Here is an 18,995-nt window from a genome sequence, read left to right as displayed (position 1 = left end):
GATCACGGTCGAGGTAATCATAAAACAGAATTATCATATTTGTTTCTGTATTTCCAGGTCGGCTCTTCGGAGGTATATTCCCCGGTCGCACTCGCAAGTTGAGCGCATCCGGGGTCCCCGACACAAAACACGGACAAGTCGGCAAGAGCACCGAAGTTTAAATCGATTAACCGTTCTTAAAAAACCGGTTAATCGGAGTTTTCGAACAGTATAATCGAAATTTTCAAGTAAGGTATTTTAAAACGGGATAATTGATTTCAAATTTAATAACTGGTATTCACAAACCGGTTAGTGTTTAAATCGAATCCGGTAAACGATTGAGACATTTTTCTTTATTCGATCCTACGACTCGAAATATTTTTATTTTATATTTTTTTTTTATAAGCAACAAGTTTCTGTTTACAATGTTTTTTTTTATATTTGCGCCAGTTGTATTTTTGAATGCAATTATTTTTCTTCTTATTTATTGATTTAAATATACGTAGGAGAAAACCTTAAAATGAATGATGAACGATTTTAAAACGAAATCAGTACTGATTCAAATGAGTGAACGAAATAATACACAGATTGTAAAGGAGCTACTTAGTTAGTATTCAAAAATCGAATTATTGGGTCCATGTTTGGGAGTAGACTTTTGTTAGGACGGCGTTGGTTGAACACGTTGATTAATAAGAAAAAGAGATTGAACGATTTTGATATTCCACTTTTAAACAAAAGTGGTTTTTACACGCGTTTGTATAGAGTTGAAATTTCAATGGTATCTGTATCAGACTTTAACTCTATATGAATTTGTAGTAACTTTTGTAAATTTAAAAAATGGTCCGAACACATTTTTTTTTCTATACTTAAATAATTTAATTATAACCGTTTTGTATTTTTTTTTAGATATTGTTTTAGAAAACAGTTTGAAATTTTATTCTTTAATTGATAGATGTATTTTGGATTTAAATTAAATTGGTTTTTTCATCTGTTATTTCGAGTTCGGACCTTAATGAAAAATAAATGCATTTGAAAAAGTTGAACGTACACGTACGAAGTTCTCGTGAAATGTATTTAACGGAGTAATATCATTTGACTTGACTAACTTTAACTCACAAAGGTAAAGAGTGGAGTGTTTAAAAATAAATAAAACGAAAGCTTAAAAAAAACAAGATTTTGGCAGTTTAGTTGCATGTTACCAGATGCCACAGAGTATTAAATTTCTTTATAATAGAGGAATTAATAAATTTTATCTTAGCGTTCACGAATTCATATTTTCTTTAGAATAATTGTACATACGTTGCAGATAGACTCAATAGGGGGGCAAATATTAGAATCACAATTATTTTTCAAGCACAAAAGCAATAAAAGAAATCTATAGGTTACATCACTGAATGATTATATTTAAAAAAAATACGAATTTATTCACTATTGTTGATGATTATTATTAGCTTAATAGGTCATTTGAAGAGTTTTAAAAATAGGCTAGGTCCACTATATCCCTTACGTTGTTTGGGTTGAAAAAAAAACTTGAATATTCGTAAATGTAGTAATCTAGTCTTTTCGATGCATTTGTCCAAATAACAAAAATATTATATTATAATAAATATAAGATCTTCCAATCCTATTCGTTTCCGACTGATCAAAGGCTGCTTTTCGATCTATATACGTTTATTTGTCTGTCTGTTCGTATCGTCAACGTTACCGCTCCTATCCATTGTATTACCATGTATACCTATGAATAGTTCTAAGTATTTATAATTATGATAGATGGCCGATCCGTGATATATAAAAAAATACTGGCAGTTAAATTACTTTGACAAGGATAATAATTGAAACGATCAGAATATCTATCTCATGTCGTTGTTATGAAATTTGTTATTAAATAATTTGAGAGTTGTACAAAAATTTGTCATCGGTATACGATGGCATACATCTTTACCATAAAAGTGTGTTTTTGTCATCTTACGATTTAGACCACGGCGACGGCAACGTCACACGAAACGTCAGCTATAAGAAAGGATTCGTACTGAATCCTGTTAATATACAATTAGTTGTGTTCAAAGCTCGAAGTTTAACAACAACGGTATGGTTATGTAAAAACAACAATGTCATTTATTTTGAGAAACATATATATGTTTCTCAATTGAAATTTAAATGGTTTATTGATGGCCGTTTAAGTACATATGTACTTGAACATAAACATACTGTAACGACTTCGTGAGATAGAATTGTATCCAATTAATCGCGGTCGGTCAAAAGTGTTGACTAATTAAAAATTTAACGTAACTACTTAACTGTTGACTTTTTACCGGTTATGTAGGCTTGTTGTTTCTACTGTTTGATACGTGGGTAGATAGAAGAATAAAGAATGACCGATTCATTGAGAATGGACTCCTAAATTTCCTTTAAATTTACGACAGAAAGAAAACTATAAAAGCGGTGTTCGCGTAGCCACATGAAATAGAACTATTCACTACGCCACGGGATGAAAGATATTAGTGCTCTGCCCCATTACTGCTAGTTTATTTCTAATACGATTTTCTCTTGAATGAGCGAAATGGAATATATAGCGAAATATATGGCTTTCTCTGTCTGCGTCTCCAACTTTTATGATAACATTTGTGTTAATTTGAAATGTAAAAAGTGATATTTCAAAATTATTTAAGTACATTTATAAATGTAATTTTTATGATTGAGATTTCATTCTATTCAGATTTCTTTCGGAATTGATTAATTTTTACTCTGAATCTCTTGTGTGTTACAGAAATGTATAGATATAATTTTGATTTTCGTAAAGTTATGAAGTTATTACATACAATTTCGACTGTATTTACTTATAAAATATTTCTGGTGCCCTTTTTACTTTACTTTTTTATTAAAGTCTAACGAGGTGTTGAAGCGGACTTTCAAAAGTCCGCAATAATAAAATAAAATTGTAATGCATGATAAAAGAAAGGAATTGATAAATGTTTCGTTGCAATTAACCATTTTCATGTGGTGTAAGGTTGATATAATTAAATAATAAGGGCTGGTGTATTATTTCCATATTTCAATAGTGATATTTAATTTCGGTTTTGAATACGGTGATGGTACACGATCGTCCGGACTTTACGAAACCATCATTCCTTACGAATCATTTACGATTCGAATTGCGTTTAAATTAAATCGTGGGCGTATTTCAAGCGATATGCGTCGATATTCAAATGGAATATTATTTTGTGATAGTTTTGACGTGGTCCGATTAATTTATACAATATATTTTTCATATCAATTCCACCCTAAAACCGTTTTGTCTTTACAACGGTTAGTAACCTCTAAATATCACAATGGTTGATCGTATACGTATTTTTTAAGTGTGTAAATTTTTATTTAAGTAAATAAAATACGGGAGTAAATATCGTAATGTTTATTTCAATCGGACCACGTCAATTAATTTTTGTGTGTAAATGCTTTTGTAAATTTCGCTTGAAACCAAAGATGTATTTTTTTGTGTTCGAAAACACTTGGTTCTTCCTGTAAATTGACGTTATGGTACATAGATTTGTGTGTATGTTTTCGAAATGAAACTACAAATATTATCCTAACAATATATTTGAGAACGATTGTTTATTAAATTAAATTTTGACATGTGTCATTTTGGTATTTTAGTGTCATCTTCTATGCCTACTATGCATAATTTGGATAATTTTTTTGAGTCAAAATTGTGCCTCTATCATTTTCTATGTCTACTGTACTGTATATGTTTAGTTTAGTTAATTTTAGCTCGAGTTTTCTGTCTGTAACATACTAACTTATTATTAACATCTATGTATATTGAAGAACATTTCTAATATATATCTCTTAGTTATATATAATTGTTACATAAATTTAGATTAAGCAATAAACGCGTTCGCGTCAACTTGTATGTTGTATAGTAAGTTGTTGAATTGAAACATGCTACAGCAAAGTCACTTACAATAGTTTTATTAAAAAAAAAAAACAAGGAAAATGTATTTATTTATTAAATATGAATTAACATTCATGATGATAGAAATTGTTTTATTCCGAATCGTGCCTACCTTTTTTTAACATTGAGTATGAACTTGCGGATACTTAAAATGGAGTAAATAAAATACACTTTATTGCATCAAAACAATATACTATCAAAACACGAACATTGAAAAAAAGCATTTTATTGTTTATGAGGTATAATTAAGAATCTACCTAAATCGACTTTTTAAAACAATTTTCTTAATCTAATCTACGCAAACTTTGTTGCAAAAGTATATACAAAAATAACTTTCTTTTAGACTTTCGACTACAATTTTATTGTATTAGTCAATTATATATTTCTAGTTTTTTCCCAAAAAAATCCTTAACAAGGTTGCAGTTATAACGAGCGACAGTATAATGTTCCTACCTAATTTAAATAACAAAGTAAATAGGATAAGAATGTTCAAAAGCATAAAAACATTGACAGTCTGACAGTTAGCGATGCTGGAAACCGCGCGAAACGGACACGAAAATGTGGTCCCTGGGCTCGGTCACTCACTCAACTGTGGAAGCAACCGGGAAAACGCACAGATAAGTGTTCAAAAAGATAAAATTTAAGAATAATTTTATAATCCACATGCATCATTTATTCATTATATTCAACATTCTAAAACATTACGAGCTACGTGTGCTCATAAAACACAAAAACTGGTTCCAGAAACCACCTTCAAACAAGAATCAATAGTAATAAATCCCCATTACATAGCTACACTAGCTACTCGACCCGGCCGTACCTGCCCGCGGCTAAGTTAACGATATGCGACGTTTGTAAGTCTTCACCACCCCTAAGCTGTGCTTAACTAGTATAGTTTTACTATACATTCGTATGGTACGTCATTTTTCTAGGCTGGTGGAACAATGTGAGTGGAGCAACTTTTCATTTTATCCACTGTAGATGAAATGAAAAACTATTCGATTCATTATTCAATTAACAAGTCTGGAGCGTTTTTGAGAAATACTGTAAGTATTATTTAAGTCAAATGTTGATTTTGAAAAACAAAAGGATTTCTGGCTAGTTTCATAATTTATTAATAATTAAATAATTGTCCATCCATTTTCATTAAAATAAAACTCTGTTACTTATCGTGTAAGTAATTTAAGATGATACAGCTTAAAATTAATAATAATATAGACATTTAAATATACTTACGGCAATGTTATACCGAAATTTTCACTAAATCGTCGAGCTATTCTGGAATCAAGCGGGAATCGAATCCACATTTATTTAAAAATCACGTGTTACATGTAAAAAAGAATATTTCAATAAAATTATATGAAAATAAGATTGTTGGCTCCATGTGTTTCTCTGTCCTGGGTCGGACAGACGATCGCGGAGTGTCCACTTCAGTTTAGCTGACCACGTGACAATAGTTACAGCCCTTCACTGTTTCATTTCTATTTTTCTTTATTTAAACCTTGCTTTTTGTGATGAAACTACTTTTGCATAAAGGTAAGTTTTTACCATGACTAGTAGAAAGTTTTTTAAGTACCTTCAGGTAATTAACGAAATACTACATGAATGTTGGTAGCTAATAAGATTTAGTTATTTGTTGTGTAGATAGATCCCGTGACACTTTTCCTTATGTGCTATATAGTATAAAACAAAGTCCACATGCGCGTCTGTCTGTTTCTAAGCTTTATGCAACGGATTTCGGTATTTTCACTTTTATTTAGACCCCAGGGGGCCGATTCCCACTCAATCGAAGTTCATTTCATAAATCTTTCCAAACCTTTTCACAATCGAAAAACTTCAACCGAAAAACTGCACCGATAAATCGAACTTTTTCGATTTGGACTCCGATTAAACCTTCGAAAAATATTATAGAAAATTGATGATATGAACCTCGATTGCATGAGAATTGGGCCTCAGGTCGCTAGTTATTGACGAATCAAGATATTTATGTAGTAATATTGTGCGATAAAGGTAGCCAATTTTTTCTTTCTTTCTTATCTTTATGTGTTCCCGGCTCCATCCGGATCTGTGACGCCGCGTAGCCCAGATTCAGCGGAAACACAAACTTTAAAATGTTGAAGGTCAGCTCTACTTGGGAATGCTATTGATGCTGACTGACTATGTGTCTTGTGAAGGTCTAATTTCTAAATAAATGATAAGTGTGTCTATTTGCCTTGTACGACATCCACGAGTGGTTCTATTCTAGGTCGGAACCACAACACTCAAACACAACGGTGGCCAAATTCATAATATACCGACATTTATTTTTCGGTGTGATAACATTACACGAAAATAGATTTACCACTGTCAAGGTTTACAATGCATGATTGACTTCAATATGAAACTGTACATAATTGTATCTACATAATTTTCATTACAACACTAGACAGATTTAGTCGTTAGTCGAAATTTTCATTTTAACCTAAGTTTTAAGTTTAACAGTTCATTATTTTATTATTTACGACGAAAATTTACGACACGCAAAAAATTTAATGAATTCGACGCCATTAAACTATTTTTGTAGCACTTGAATTGAATGATGTAATGAAATTTAAGGTTTTGTGATTTTTAATGAAAATTAAACCTTGTATTTTTAATCGAAACAAGTTGAGCATTTCTCACTTTTACATTTACGTTTTTTTATTTACGATCATAATATAAACACCTATTATTATTACGTGTACAGTACAGAAAAAAATTGAAATCTTAGCCAAAAGTTCTATTCTGATTAGGTCATTATTTACCAATATTTTATGTTATTACCAACTTCAAATGGTAGGTAAATAGTTCTAACAGAGTTATGCATATATTAACTCGTCCCGTACATAAAGGGTGCCCCTGCAAAATTGCTAACGTGACATTATTATGGTCTTTCAAAATTCCACACTGAATTAACTTTTTTTTACAAAAATTACATTTTTGACACAAGCATTTATTGTCGTCACAGAGATGTTATAATCACATTGCAAGTTATGTAATATTTGATTTATAAAAATTATTAGATTTTGAAAAGAAATATATCAATTAAAAGAATAAGTATGAATATTGTTTACGCATTTTAAGTTCCTAAATACGTTATTATATTTGCCACTCCACTGTATTTCCAAGATTTAAAACTAAAAATGGAAATAACATCACGCACTCCTTTTCGCGCTTTTCGCGGTAATCAAATTGTCAAATCAAATGTCAAACTTCGCGCCCAAACATGGCGGCGATACCGGAACGCACAGAAAACTGTCTCGTTATGGCAGTAAGTGGAAAACGACACAAATTATCCTCATTTTGTGATAATTTAATAAACTTAACTAAATTACAGGCATTTAATTCAATTTAAGGCGGACGGAGTAAGTCATGCTCGGTCAATCACCCTATGGTGGGGTGTTATATTTCTTTTCCAACTGTTGAGTACTTTCTTTGAGGTAATTTTATTACATATAAACACTATCATTATTTTCTCATAGATCTCCACGACAGAGATTGGAATGGGCAACTTCTATCAAGCTTGAGCGAACATGAAGCATACATATTCCTCTAAATAATATTAAAACATTTATAATTCAATACGAATAGAAGTCCACAAGAATTGTCTAATTTTTTCATAATTTCCAATTAATCATAATTTTGGTACTCAAATATGTACCAAAATTAAAGAATAGAAAAAGAATATTTACTTTGTATACAAGTTACCAAGTAAATATTTTTTAACTAAGTATGGTAATTTAGTTTCCCTCCATGTATATGACTAGTTCACTATTTCTATTTATTACCAATAAATTGGTATTTGTATATTTACTGCGAAAATCTACATTTTATATGAACATCCAAAATTTTTTCCCAACCTCATGGAACCAAAATAACTAAATAAATTGAATTTTGGAAAGCTTTTATCGTCACCCAAGAGTTTGGGATCGAATGATTTGATCATATCTTCTTATCGAGAGCTGTATAAATATTAGAGGGACTTCACAAAAAGTTTCGCTTTCCGATTGGAACAGGAATTATTCATTGATACACCCGGCTGGCTTGATGTGTGTTGGTTACATTACAGACTTTCTAGACCAAAGCTTAATTCAATTCTATATAGAAATTCCGCATATTGCGTTCGGATATTTCTATATGATGAGAAAGATCATTCCAAGTCACAAGTTTCGAACTTTATCATCATCATCTGCGGCCCGCTATGACTCACTGCTGGGTCTGGACAGGCCTCCTTCCGTCTACGCCAACTATCTTTGACCTGGGCCATCCTTATTCAGTTGTTGCCAGGAATTTCCATTACATCGTTAACTTATCTAGCTGCCGCATGTCCTACGCTCCGTTTTTCTTTTCTAGAGTACCACTCAGTTACAGCTTTACTCTACATTCCATTGTTTCTACTAGCCATTGAATTTGCTTTGTAGCTAATTAACATTATGATTTGTCCCTATAGATTTGGATATTAAAAAAAAAACATATTACCATTCTAGTTTTCCATTACAAACTAGAAGAATTTCAATAAATTAATAATTATACCTACCTAAGTAATAATTGGAAAATCTTTTAATCCATTCTGTCTTTGATTCATGATCGGAAATTCGTGGCGACGCGACGTTAATCGAAAGCGGACCGAGAGCCCTGACCGGGACCCCTGGGGTAATCCAACCTCTAATGCAAATTTTTTAATTGCTCCCAGGCGGATTTGGTATTTTAGTCATTTCCAATTTTTTTTATAAAATGTAATAAACATTTTGGCAAATAACAGATTATGTACAAGTAGGTACATTTTATTACTATAATATATTTAAGGTACATAAAAAATATACAGAATATATACAATAGATATAATAAAACAGTAAAAAAGTGTTTCTGTACATTGAACATATTTAAATTTAAAAAAATGAGATCGATAGAGAATCAGTAATAGAATGAGAATTAAAAAAAAAAGTATCTGTTTGCACACGCTAATCTCTGGATCTACTGGACGGATTTGAATGAAACTTTTTTTTTGTATAGCTATAAAGCCTGGTCAACATATAGGGTATAATTTATTTTGGAAACTGGAACAGCTCTAGCAGAACCTATAAAGACCAGCTAAATTGTAGGAAATATAGAAAAGTCACCTTAACAAAAATTGTTCGCCCTGATGAGCATTTTCTGATGACGTATAAAAACCGAAGATATGGAACACCTGATGATGAACTCCAACAGACCAGCTACAATATAACAGATATGACAAAAGCGCCTTAACAAAAGTTGGTCAGCCTGGTGAGCATTTTCTGTAGACTTTTAAAAATCGAAGATATGGAACACCTGATGATGAACTCAGGTATTTATAAAAAGACTCATTTGGTCCACGTTTTTAACCATCATTCATAAACATCTGGAGACTCCAAAACCCCATGTCTCCTTTGCCGCGAGCAATATTTCATTATATATATATATATATATATATATATATATATATATATATATATATATAAATATAAATACGGAAACAGTTTGGGCTGAGTTTCGATATGACGACGGAAGGTATTCGATGAAAACTTGCCTGAACTGGCTAAAACTCCCATTTATGTATTGAATATGCTTTCGGGCTTATGTTATTTTCTCTCTAATAATTTTGATTCCTTACCAAAAATGGTTCGGCTACGCGAACGAAGTCATCGCGGCATCAGCTATATTAAATAAACAATTTAAAAAATCTGACTTGATTATTAAAATAAGAACAAACTAGGATATAATGCAAACAAATATATAGTAATTAATAAAACTGATCAATTACCTTGACATTTAATTATTGTATTTGTTTATTTAAACACCTATAGGTACTGCATTTTATTTTATACTCAGTCAAGTACCAATTGATGAAAATTACTACCTCCGCGGCCTAATGGTCATCACGCCGGCCTGCTACAGTGGGGGTTCCGGGTCAGATTCCCGGTCAATGACTGTTACTATAGAAAATGATCTTTTTCAGATCGACCTGGATCTTGGATGTTTATCTATGTTTTAAATAATATCATTGTGTTAGTATCCCATAACACAAGTCTCGAACTTATTTGGGGCCAACTCAATCTGTGTGATTTGTTCATGCATATTTATTTATTTATATTTAATTACTGTCTTCAATTTGCATATTAGATGGATGAATCCTTGGACGAACGAGAGGGTACCAGCGCCGTCGGGTACGACTCGGCGGCCATCTTGAATGACGACGTCTCCCCCACTACCAGTTTCTGCTACAGTATCCCAAATCTCTTCAACGGGTAAATGTTTTGTGCTACTGGTAGTAGTAAATAGTCATCATCATCATATCGAGTGTGTTATTGCTAACATGATGTTAGACTTTTATTCAAGTCGCCTAAAGGCATCTGACATGACTTTTACGACCATTTAGTGACAGGTAGATGCTGGAAATAGTGATTACCACAGGTAGCGCGGCATTGCATCCACAAGTTGTCTCTTTTTTTTATACGACGCGTACAAGATATGGCAAAAGACAGCATGTGGACCTTAGTTCGTGCTAGTACATGTTTGTATGTTTCGTGGTAGGCTTTCTGATACTAGTGTTAAGATGGCTATATATTATCGGCGATGCCGACGCGAATGAACATTGCGTAGTATCTACCTATGCGAACTTTTTTCCGCAAAGAAAAGCCAGTAATGTACGTCATAACAGCCAAAGTTCGCCAAAAATCGGTTATGGTAACTTAGTAACTAGTTAGTCTAGTGGTTATGAAGACAGTGAACTGAACAGCTCCAGGTTCAAATCCTACAGGTATTACAAAATAAAAGAAATAATTCTTAGATGAGACGATAGGTTAATACGTGTCATATTGTCTGTATTTCCCAGCTTAGGCCCCGGGTCGGTGCTCTGTGAGAGACCTGAAGCAGAAGTGACGGAGACCTTCACCAACCCTGAAGTTGACGAGACAGGTGAACAGCAGCATTTTGAAGATGATGAGGAATATTCTCCAAAATCTAGTAAGTAATATAAAAAAGATAATTTTTATTAAATATTTTCTACTATAACATTTGTAACAATATCTACTAAATTATATAATTTTTTAATATGATGTTTGTAACAGTTGAAAAATAAGTCAAAAATCCACCAATCGGTTGCATTCGGCGTTCATTTGTCGTTGTAATAATAAACCTCACGACTTGAAGATTCAGCTGTGGTTTAACGCCCAGCCGCTTGCATGACGTCAACCCTGTTCAAGAATGCTTTGGCGGCCATATCCTATTATCTGTTAAAAGCGTTATACTTCTGTTGCTTCGTACAATATCCATGGGAGAATATGAAATGAGAGGACTAAATACTCTATTGAACATTTTGAGTATCGTTAAAGTCATGTACAGTCAACAGCACATCACGTTACCCTACATGAACCTTCATGGCGCGGCAATAGCGGCGAGTTTGCAATAAATAACGATAGGCTGATGTGTTGTTGACTGTACCTAAGTTCTTGTATGAATTTCGAACCAGAACTTTATATAATGTGTTCGAATTAAAACCTTTGTTTTACATTGCGCAGTGCACGTGTACAGGTTTTGAATAGGGTATCTGTTGCCATCAAATTAAATCAGCTACTTTTTTCCACGCGTAAAAAAAATTGGTGCTTGTATGACTGTTGGTACAAGTCACAAATGTTGTAGTAAAAAGTACTTTTGTACTTCAATGAGAATAAAAAAAAATGTTACTATTAATAAAATTGATCAATTACGTGTTATGTGAATGCATTTATACGTTTTATTTTATTCACAGGCAACCCTATTCCACGTTCGGGAAGATTTTAAAAATAATTCTGTAATGCGAATGACCTGATCTACTGTATATTTTCAGATTCCAAAAGCGAGATCCCTAAACGGAAGCAACGTCGATATAGGTAATTTTAAAATATTTTTTATAGAGATTTGTGTAAAAAGTAAAATAAAAAACTTGTTTTAAATCCAATATTCTCGTCAGCCAGTAACAAATTGCACCTACCAACTGCAACAAAAAAAAACAAATAAGATTCTTGTTCAATGATTCTGAAATTAGACTCTAAAAATATAAAATTAAGGTTCGTATGTGAATTTACCTATTTTCAGGACAACATTTTCGAATGTGCAGTTAGAACAATTGGAGGCTGCGTTCCACAAGACACATTACCCTGATGTCTTCTTCAGGGAAGAGCTTGCGATGAGGATTGATCTCACTGAGGCTAGAGTTCAGGTATTTTATATTCTAATGTATGTCAATCTTTCTGTCCGTCACGCTTTCGCCTATACTTTCACAGCTAAACCGCTTGGCCGATTTTGATGAAATTTAAAATAGATATAGTTGATCTGGGTTCGAACATAAGCTAGCGCGGGTGGAGTTGAGAGCAAATGGCTACTTACACATAATGCAGTTTGATTTTTTTATCCAACTTACCCATAAATTCAGTTAATCTAGGTAATAATTATAACAAAGCCTAATTACACGTTCTCATTGTCTGTCAAGGCAAAAAGTAAAGTTTGTAATTACATAATTTTAAACTATCATGACGGGACTTAGCACGAACCATTCATTTGTTGCGGCACATTTTAAAAGAAAATTTATATGAATATTTTTAACGACGTTGTGTCGAAGTAAAAAAAGTAAGCTTCTTGGGAATTTCATACTTCATTCATTCATTCACTAATTCATTCTTCACTCATTCACTCATTCATTCACTCATTCACTCGTTCATTCATTCATATCGAGTGTCTTATTACTAACACTGGTGTCAGATTTTATTCAAGTCGCCTAAAGGCATCTGACATGACTTTTACGACTACCCACTTGAGGGCTCAAGTGGCAAGTAGTCGCATACACACTAGTGACCGGGAGCAAGTGGTGATCGGTGTAAACCATCATACACGAGTCAGATTGGTATACAGTTTTTTTTTTAAATTTCACACTGACTCCTCGCTAATGTAAAGTCGATGATGCATTTTATCGCTGTCTACTAAAGCGGTATTCATCCTACCATCGACCGCACAGTTTTAAATAGCGATGAAAAAGTGATCCAATCCGATATATTTTTTAACGCGCATTGAAAACGCGCTCGTGAGAATAAAACCTTATATAGAATTTCGTATTTAAAAATTAAAGACATTTAGAATGTAATAATATGAAAAGATAAAACTATACTATAAAAATATATAATTGATTGGAAATCCCTCTCTGGGATAAGTCCGCTTTTATATGCGACTTTTTTACAAGCTTTTATTTAGATTCCTCTGTCTTGAAGTCTGTTTGTCTGTCTGTAATCAAATCTTGCAAGTTAGATTTCTCCTACTTCCAGAGTTGAAAGTTCCCACGTCACTTCAGTTTGTGTTTTCTTTGTGTAATAAAGATTAACAAACAATTAGTAACATCTTTGAGCATTTTCAGTACGAAGTATAAAAATAAATATTTTTTTAATAAAGGTTTGGTTTCAAAATCGCCGCGCGAAGTGGAGGAAGCAGCAGAAAGCTGGATGCGAGGGGTACCAGCCCCGGGGTCCAAGGTCCCCTGGAGAGAGGTCGCCCTCGGCCTTGGCGCTCGAGATGCGTGACTTCATCACCATACCTGGTAAAGACCTTTAGGAATATGTAGTGGTTAAGGGCTTAATAATTTTCTGTCACTTAAAAACTAATTTAATTATAATACAAACATTGGAAAGAAATTAAAAAAAAACTACATATATATTACACATGATTAAATTCAAAACAAACTAAATAATGTATTATTCCCAATAATAATTGGTTATTGTTGAAACAGCTCATTCAAAATGCGCGCACATGTGACGCACGCGTGCAATTTTCTTTGATTTTCTGTGATTTTATGCCACCATTTGCGTTTATCTTTAATAGGAATATCAAAACACTTTTCTGAAATTATTATTTACTGTAACATTTCGTATTACGTACGTACTTTAGTTAAAATATATTTGACCATATCTCTATTTAATTAATATCTGAATTAAAAGGTTACAGCACAAAATATATTGAATAAAGGCCCATCTTTCAATAGTTTTTGTATTAAGTAAAGGGATTTTAACCCATAATAGCACTTTTTACCTTTTCAGTTTCCTCAACCCAAATGATAAACGTAGCTGAGACTCCGACCCAAACCACATATTCGAGCAAAAAGCCTGTACCAGTGGCCATCCACGTTGCAGCATTACCAACCAGACAGAACCCTCAACCAGATCTACCATCGTTCTCAATACCACTGCAGTACAACCTAGGAACATTCAAAAAGATAGGCGAAGACGTCCATTTAGATCTAGAAGCAGAAAATATTCAACAAACCCAGTGGGATTCAAGAATGATGCCCAATTTCAATCTAATGATGAAACCAATAGATACTAGAGAAAACATAGATCTGTCTGAACTAAAGTTTGATGTCAAAAATGAAAACAGAGTTTATAGTGAGATAAATCCTGTACCAGCAACAGCTATAGACACTGAGAATATTTTAAAAGAGAATGTTAACGAGGGACAGACAATTTCACCCGATTTTGTTGTAGACAGATATCAAAATTATCATAGCGATAATGAGAAAAGTTATAGACAAGACACATTTGAAGGTAGTGTTATGGAGGGTAGAAGTGATTTTGTATGTGATAGTGACTTTTTGTGTAAAAGTAATTATGAAAAAATCGAAGACAAACGTGGCGAGTTCGAGGACTGTCATTTATTAGACACTGATAACACTGGTATAAGTAATTTTGAAGGTAACTTATAGATGAAATTGTAAAATAAAACGTGGGAATATTAGTAAAATGTTATATGTACTTAGTTTTTAGTGTGGTGTAGTGACACCAAGCCAGTAGGCTCGGTGTCGTCGAGTAATATGCGTGCTAAAGATAACAATTAAGGACTCCGAATGGTTGAGTCCGTTTGTCTATGGACGAGGAAGAAACCGAAAAGACGCTCAGATGAGAGAGAAATCATATATGTATATTAATATTGTCTAATATTGTCATAATTTTAAGAGATACTTCTTGAACATGTACTTTGTTATTAATGTACTTTGTTATTAATATTCTTGTTTTTTTTGTTAATTACTTTGTAGCTATTAGAAAAGAAACTGTAAGTCCTTTTGGCATGATAACCAACATTGTTTAAATGAGTTTCTCTCAACATTTTTTATCAGCAGTGGTCGATATAATACAATCGGATTCTGAAAGATACAGAGTGGTCCTATGAATTAAATACCATATACCACAAATTTTATCAGTGAAGCTAACAATCAAATGGCATATGTTACTTTTGTAATAATGTTTTTACATTAATATATATTCATAAACTCGCTATAAATATATGAATAATCAAGCGATCGTAACATCGGCCATTTGTCGTTCGCCCGATCGGACCACCAAATGTTTACAATCATTTTACCTTGAAACAGTGAGATGTATTGTAGTTGCGCTGACTGCGTCTACAGATCACGTATTTATCTGACGTACCGACGACATAAAAGAAATTAATTTAGGAGTACGTAGCCGTGAAAAGCAATTTTTCAGTCACCCAGTGAAAAATTGGTTAAAAGAGCAAAATGAGTACATATTACGTATTTTTAGGCTGATAAATATAGATCTAGCCAAACTACGTTATCTCGCTGAGGTATTGATTTTGGTAGTATTTCGGGAGATTAAAAATAATGGTCGCCCAGATTCATTCGGATGGAATTAATTTTAAACTGGCATTCGAAAATGTTTTTTATGCAGTTCTTTTTTTAGCTATTTCAGCGTTGTGTTATATGTTAAACTTAACTTCTTGATTGCAGACACCCAAGCACATCGTAGAATGCTGGACATAAAAATGTAGTTTGATAAAATTAGGATTCGACAGTCACTTTTATCGATAATAAAAAAAATATATGAAAAAGAAAAAGATCCTCAAAATCCTTCATTACACGTTAGTTTAGGTATGCACCGCGTATATACAAAAATGTATTTTATACATTTAACCATGGATTTAGTAAGTACTTCTAACAACGTACCTACTAATTCCATGCATTTAACTGAAAACCATACTTGATTATATATCTGTGCTTAAAAATTTAATAAGTAAACAGGGAAAATGCGCTAGAGGCGGCCTTATCGCTGTAAGCGAACTCTTCCAGACAACCTTTTAATATAAAAAAAATCTGGAAAAATAATGGGTTACCAGGTTTTGATTTTGAACAGCCGAACTGTATGTGTTATTAAACTGTGCCATATGCCGTGAATGGTCAGGAATTAGTAGGTACTCCGTACAACGTAGTACCTGCTAAATCCGTGGCCCTGACCCAATTAAGACCCATACCGCGTTGCTCAGTCGCTGTCGTTTTGACACCCGTCGACATCCAACGAAGAAAGTGTATGAAGATTCGACATACGTCAAAGCTTCTCTGTGTCACAACCTCGGAGCACGACGGAGGGCTTCAAGGGAACAGATTTCATTAAGATGCAATTTCTATTAACATTAGTTTTCTCCCCATTTATAATTATATTGGCAAAAAATATACAAAATAATAATGTCTACTTATAATTTTTATTTACTCTCCCCTATGAGAGAGGATATAATATGAATTATGGATGTATGTATGAGGAATACGGATGTATGTATATATAATATAATTATATACACTTATATTTTAGGTGACACACTGAACCGTGTTTCAATATTGATTTCTAACATACTATGTACCGTGTCAATCTCAACCTTGACGTTATAAAGAGAAAAGGGAATAAGATGAGGGCATGTCCTTCGCTGCACTTACAGTAACAGGAAATCAACATTATTTAATGGTTTCGTAGAATGTCCACGAACCCCTAACTATATTACCGCATATTGTGATGTGATGCTTATCGGCGCAAAGCACGTTAGATTTATTTATAGCTTAGGGCTTTTTCTACTCTATAATATTACAGTTTGCGGCGTTCGTGGCGCAGTGAAAGGGCTCTCTCTGAGTCACTAGGTCCAGGATTCGATACCAGATAGAAAAAATACAGTTAGGTTCAGGTAAGTATTAATATTTGCATCAAATCAAATCGATATCCTTACATATTATTTAAAGTTTCCGTGTCGCGTCTGCATAGGTAATTGAGCGCAGCTAAGACTGGCCACAAGTAAATATTATAAATACAAATGTCTGTCTGTAACGCTTTCACGGCAAAATGGATGATTTTTTTTCTTTTGAAAGACAAATTTGCGTTAATTTTTAACGTGAATGGTTGTTGATAATCTACGAAATACAATAGAAGTTTAATTTCGGTTCACGTCGAGACGCGTGGGTGGCCACAACGTTAAAGAAATGGCTAAGGTTTATTCTCGACGACGCGACACTGGGGTACTGCTATTTCTCTGAGCGCTCCCGTTTCTCGGGCTCGGACGCTCAATGGCTGAGGTCTTCCTCAGTCATTGAGCGTCCGAGCCCGAGAACCGCTTTTGTACTTTTTTGTCTCAAAATAAAAATAAAAATCAAATCATTTATTCAGAAATTAGGCCTTCACAGGCACTTTTTTACGTCATGTTCTAAACTAAATGATATTTACCAAAGCTACTCTCCAATTCGCACGGTCGTCGGCATCCCTAGATTTCAGACCATTGTCACGCATATTATCCTTGAGTCCTCAGCACGCCAGCATTTGTTTTGCCAGCACAGAACTACACCTTCGACTACACAACCCCTAAGAATAACCCACTAAAACTACAATAATGAAAGTCATGATCATTACATCGCTCGATAGTATTCGAACCTGTGACCTTTTGGTCAAGCCAAGGGCACACTCGACACACTTCGAAGTATGTTGATTTATTTCAGATTAACGGTAATTTAAAGCATAAGTTTAGTGGCTCTGGGTTGATAAGAAAATATTATTCTATAATCTGTACCACGTTTCTTTAAGTTTTTTTAAAGGTACAATACAATTTATTTCTCGTATTTTTGTTGAAATACTTTTAAAACCAATATTGTCAAATAAATTAAACCTATATTAAATTAAATTTATAAAACTATTAATTTGTAGTTTGGAATTTTCACTTTAAAACAATTTTGTTAACGATTTTGACTTACGATACTATATACGGTCTGATAATGTCAAAATTGTTAATTTTTTCGCATTTTTTAATTTAACTAATGCATTTCTAGGGTGGTATTTTGCAACTCAATTTTCAGGCGGATATCTTTTAACCTGAAATTACTAAGAGACGATTGGCCGATGAATAAGTTTTAAGATTTCCCGGAATTCTCACGAGAATGGGAAAAAACGTAATTTTATCGCGCGTACGAAGTTGCGAGCACTACCATGTATCCATAATAAAATCACTAAACCATAATTTTAAAGTAGAATTTTTATATTATAATTTGAAACTTTCTGACTTTTGCTTTTTGCTTTTCCCTTAGTCGGCATTTACCAAGCGATGTCGAGTGGACTGGGGCTGTTTATAACAACGTAATGGCTGAAACCTACGCTTTGAGTCAGTTAACGATCGTTTGAATAGTTAATTTTGTTACCAACTTAATTGCGCGTAATTACTTTTCACAATTTCTTACGATACAACGTATTTCGATTTTAAGTGAAGGGACTGAAGGGCCCACCTCGAAAAATACAAACACGAAGCACGTTACTAACGTTCACATTCTGCCTCTTTTCCCCATATCGTGTAAAAAAAGGATATTTTAATTCTTACTATTGTACATATATTAAATGATGTTTCTGACATTTTAAAGTTTATTTTAGAGTTCTTCATGCTTTTAAAATATAAATCGTAATTTTAATTTTTCTAAAGTTAGAGAACAGTAAGTAATGTGTTAAAATTTTCTAGTTTACCACTCTAATATAAAAATCCCACATGAAGGCGAAACTTTGTATATTTGTTACCTCTCCACGCTCAAACGGCTGGGCCAATTTTTGTTAAATTTGCTGTTGTGGTAGCTAATAACTTGGATATACATAGGTTACTTTTTATCTTGAAACTACGTGATTCGCGTAGGATTTGCCAAAAAGTCGGATAACCAATGGCGCTTTATAAGATGGCGCTACAAGGCATACAAACGTAAGTA

At 33.2% G+C, this 18,995-nt stretch overlaps 2 protein-coding genes and 1 long non-coding RNA gene across 7 annotated transcripts in view; 2 read left to right on the top strand and 1 right to left on the bottom strand.

Moving 5' to 3' along the window:
• The window catches only part of siz (schizo), a 150,782-nt gene extending 146,767 nt beyond the window's left edge, over window positions 1-4,015 (top strand). For all 4 annotated transcript variants that reach the window (XM_053762689.2, XM_053762688.2, XM_053762692.2 and 1 more), the window contains one exon: window positions 58-4,015. In XM_053762689.2, coding sequence (XP_053618664.1) covers window positions 58-161 — 104 coding nt within the window. In that variant the 3' untranslated portion in view covers window positions 162-4,015. The remainder of the gene's footprint in view (window positions 1-57) is intronic.
• On the bottom strand, window positions 1,391-5,970 carry LOC128680045 (uncharacterized). Its single transcript, XR_008405807.1, has 2 exons — window positions 5,165-5,970; window positions 1,391-4,517 (listed from the first exon to the last, which is right to left on the bottom strand). It is a non-coding gene; the product is annotated as an uncharacterized LOC128680045 (long non-coding RNA).
• Window positions 5,352-17,909, top strand: LOC128680044 (paired box protein Pax-3-A-like). Of its 2 annotated transcripts, none has more exons than XM_053762694.1 (7): window positions 5,352-5,464; window positions 10,088-10,212; window positions 10,805-10,930; window positions 11,793-11,835; window positions 12,041-12,164; window positions 13,385-13,529; window positions 14,026-17,909. In XM_053762694.1, the coding sequence occupies exons 2-7, from the start codon at window positions 10,155-10,157 to the stop codon at window positions 14,685-14,687; spliced, it is 1,158 nt and encodes a 385-aa protein (XP_053618669.1). In that variant the 5' UTR covers window positions 5,352-5,464; window positions 10,088-10,154; the 3' UTR covers window positions 14,688-17,909. The 2 variants fall into 2 exon arrangements, with proteins under 2 accessions (XP_053618669.1, XP_053618668.1); XM_053762693.1 differs by having other exon boundaries at window positions 10,800-10,930.
• The last annotated feature ends 1,086 nt before the right edge of the window (window positions 17,910-18,995 follow it).

This window comes from Plodia interpunctella, chromosome 23, assembly GCF_027563975.2.
Source record: "Plodia interpunctella isolate USDA-ARS_2022_Savannah chromosome 23, ilPloInte3.2, whole genome shotgun sequence".
NCBI classification, from domain to species: domain Eukaryota; kingdom Metazoa; phylum Arthropoda; class Insecta; order Lepidoptera; family Pyralidae; genus Plodia; species Plodia interpunctella.
The sequence above is the reverse complement of the archived record's forward strand: the minus strand, read 5'-3'. Positions and strand labels throughout refer to the sequence as shown.

What these genes read in the sequence shown, in the direction of transcription:
- LOC128680044 (XM_053762693.1), top strand. Translation starts at nt 10,088, where the DNA reads ATGGATGAATCCTTGGACGAACGAGAGGGTACCAGCGCCGTCGGGTAC. An exon ending in ATCCCAAATCTCTTCAACGG is followed by an intron (nt 10,213 to 10,799) that starts GTAAATGTTTTG and finishes TGTATTTCCCAG; the next exon opens with CTTAGGCCCCGGGTCGGTGC. An exon ending in TGACTTCATCACCATACCTG is followed by an intron (nt 13,530 to 14,025) that starts GTAAAGACCTTT and finishes TTACCTTTTCAG; the next exon opens with TTTCCTCAACCCAAATGATA.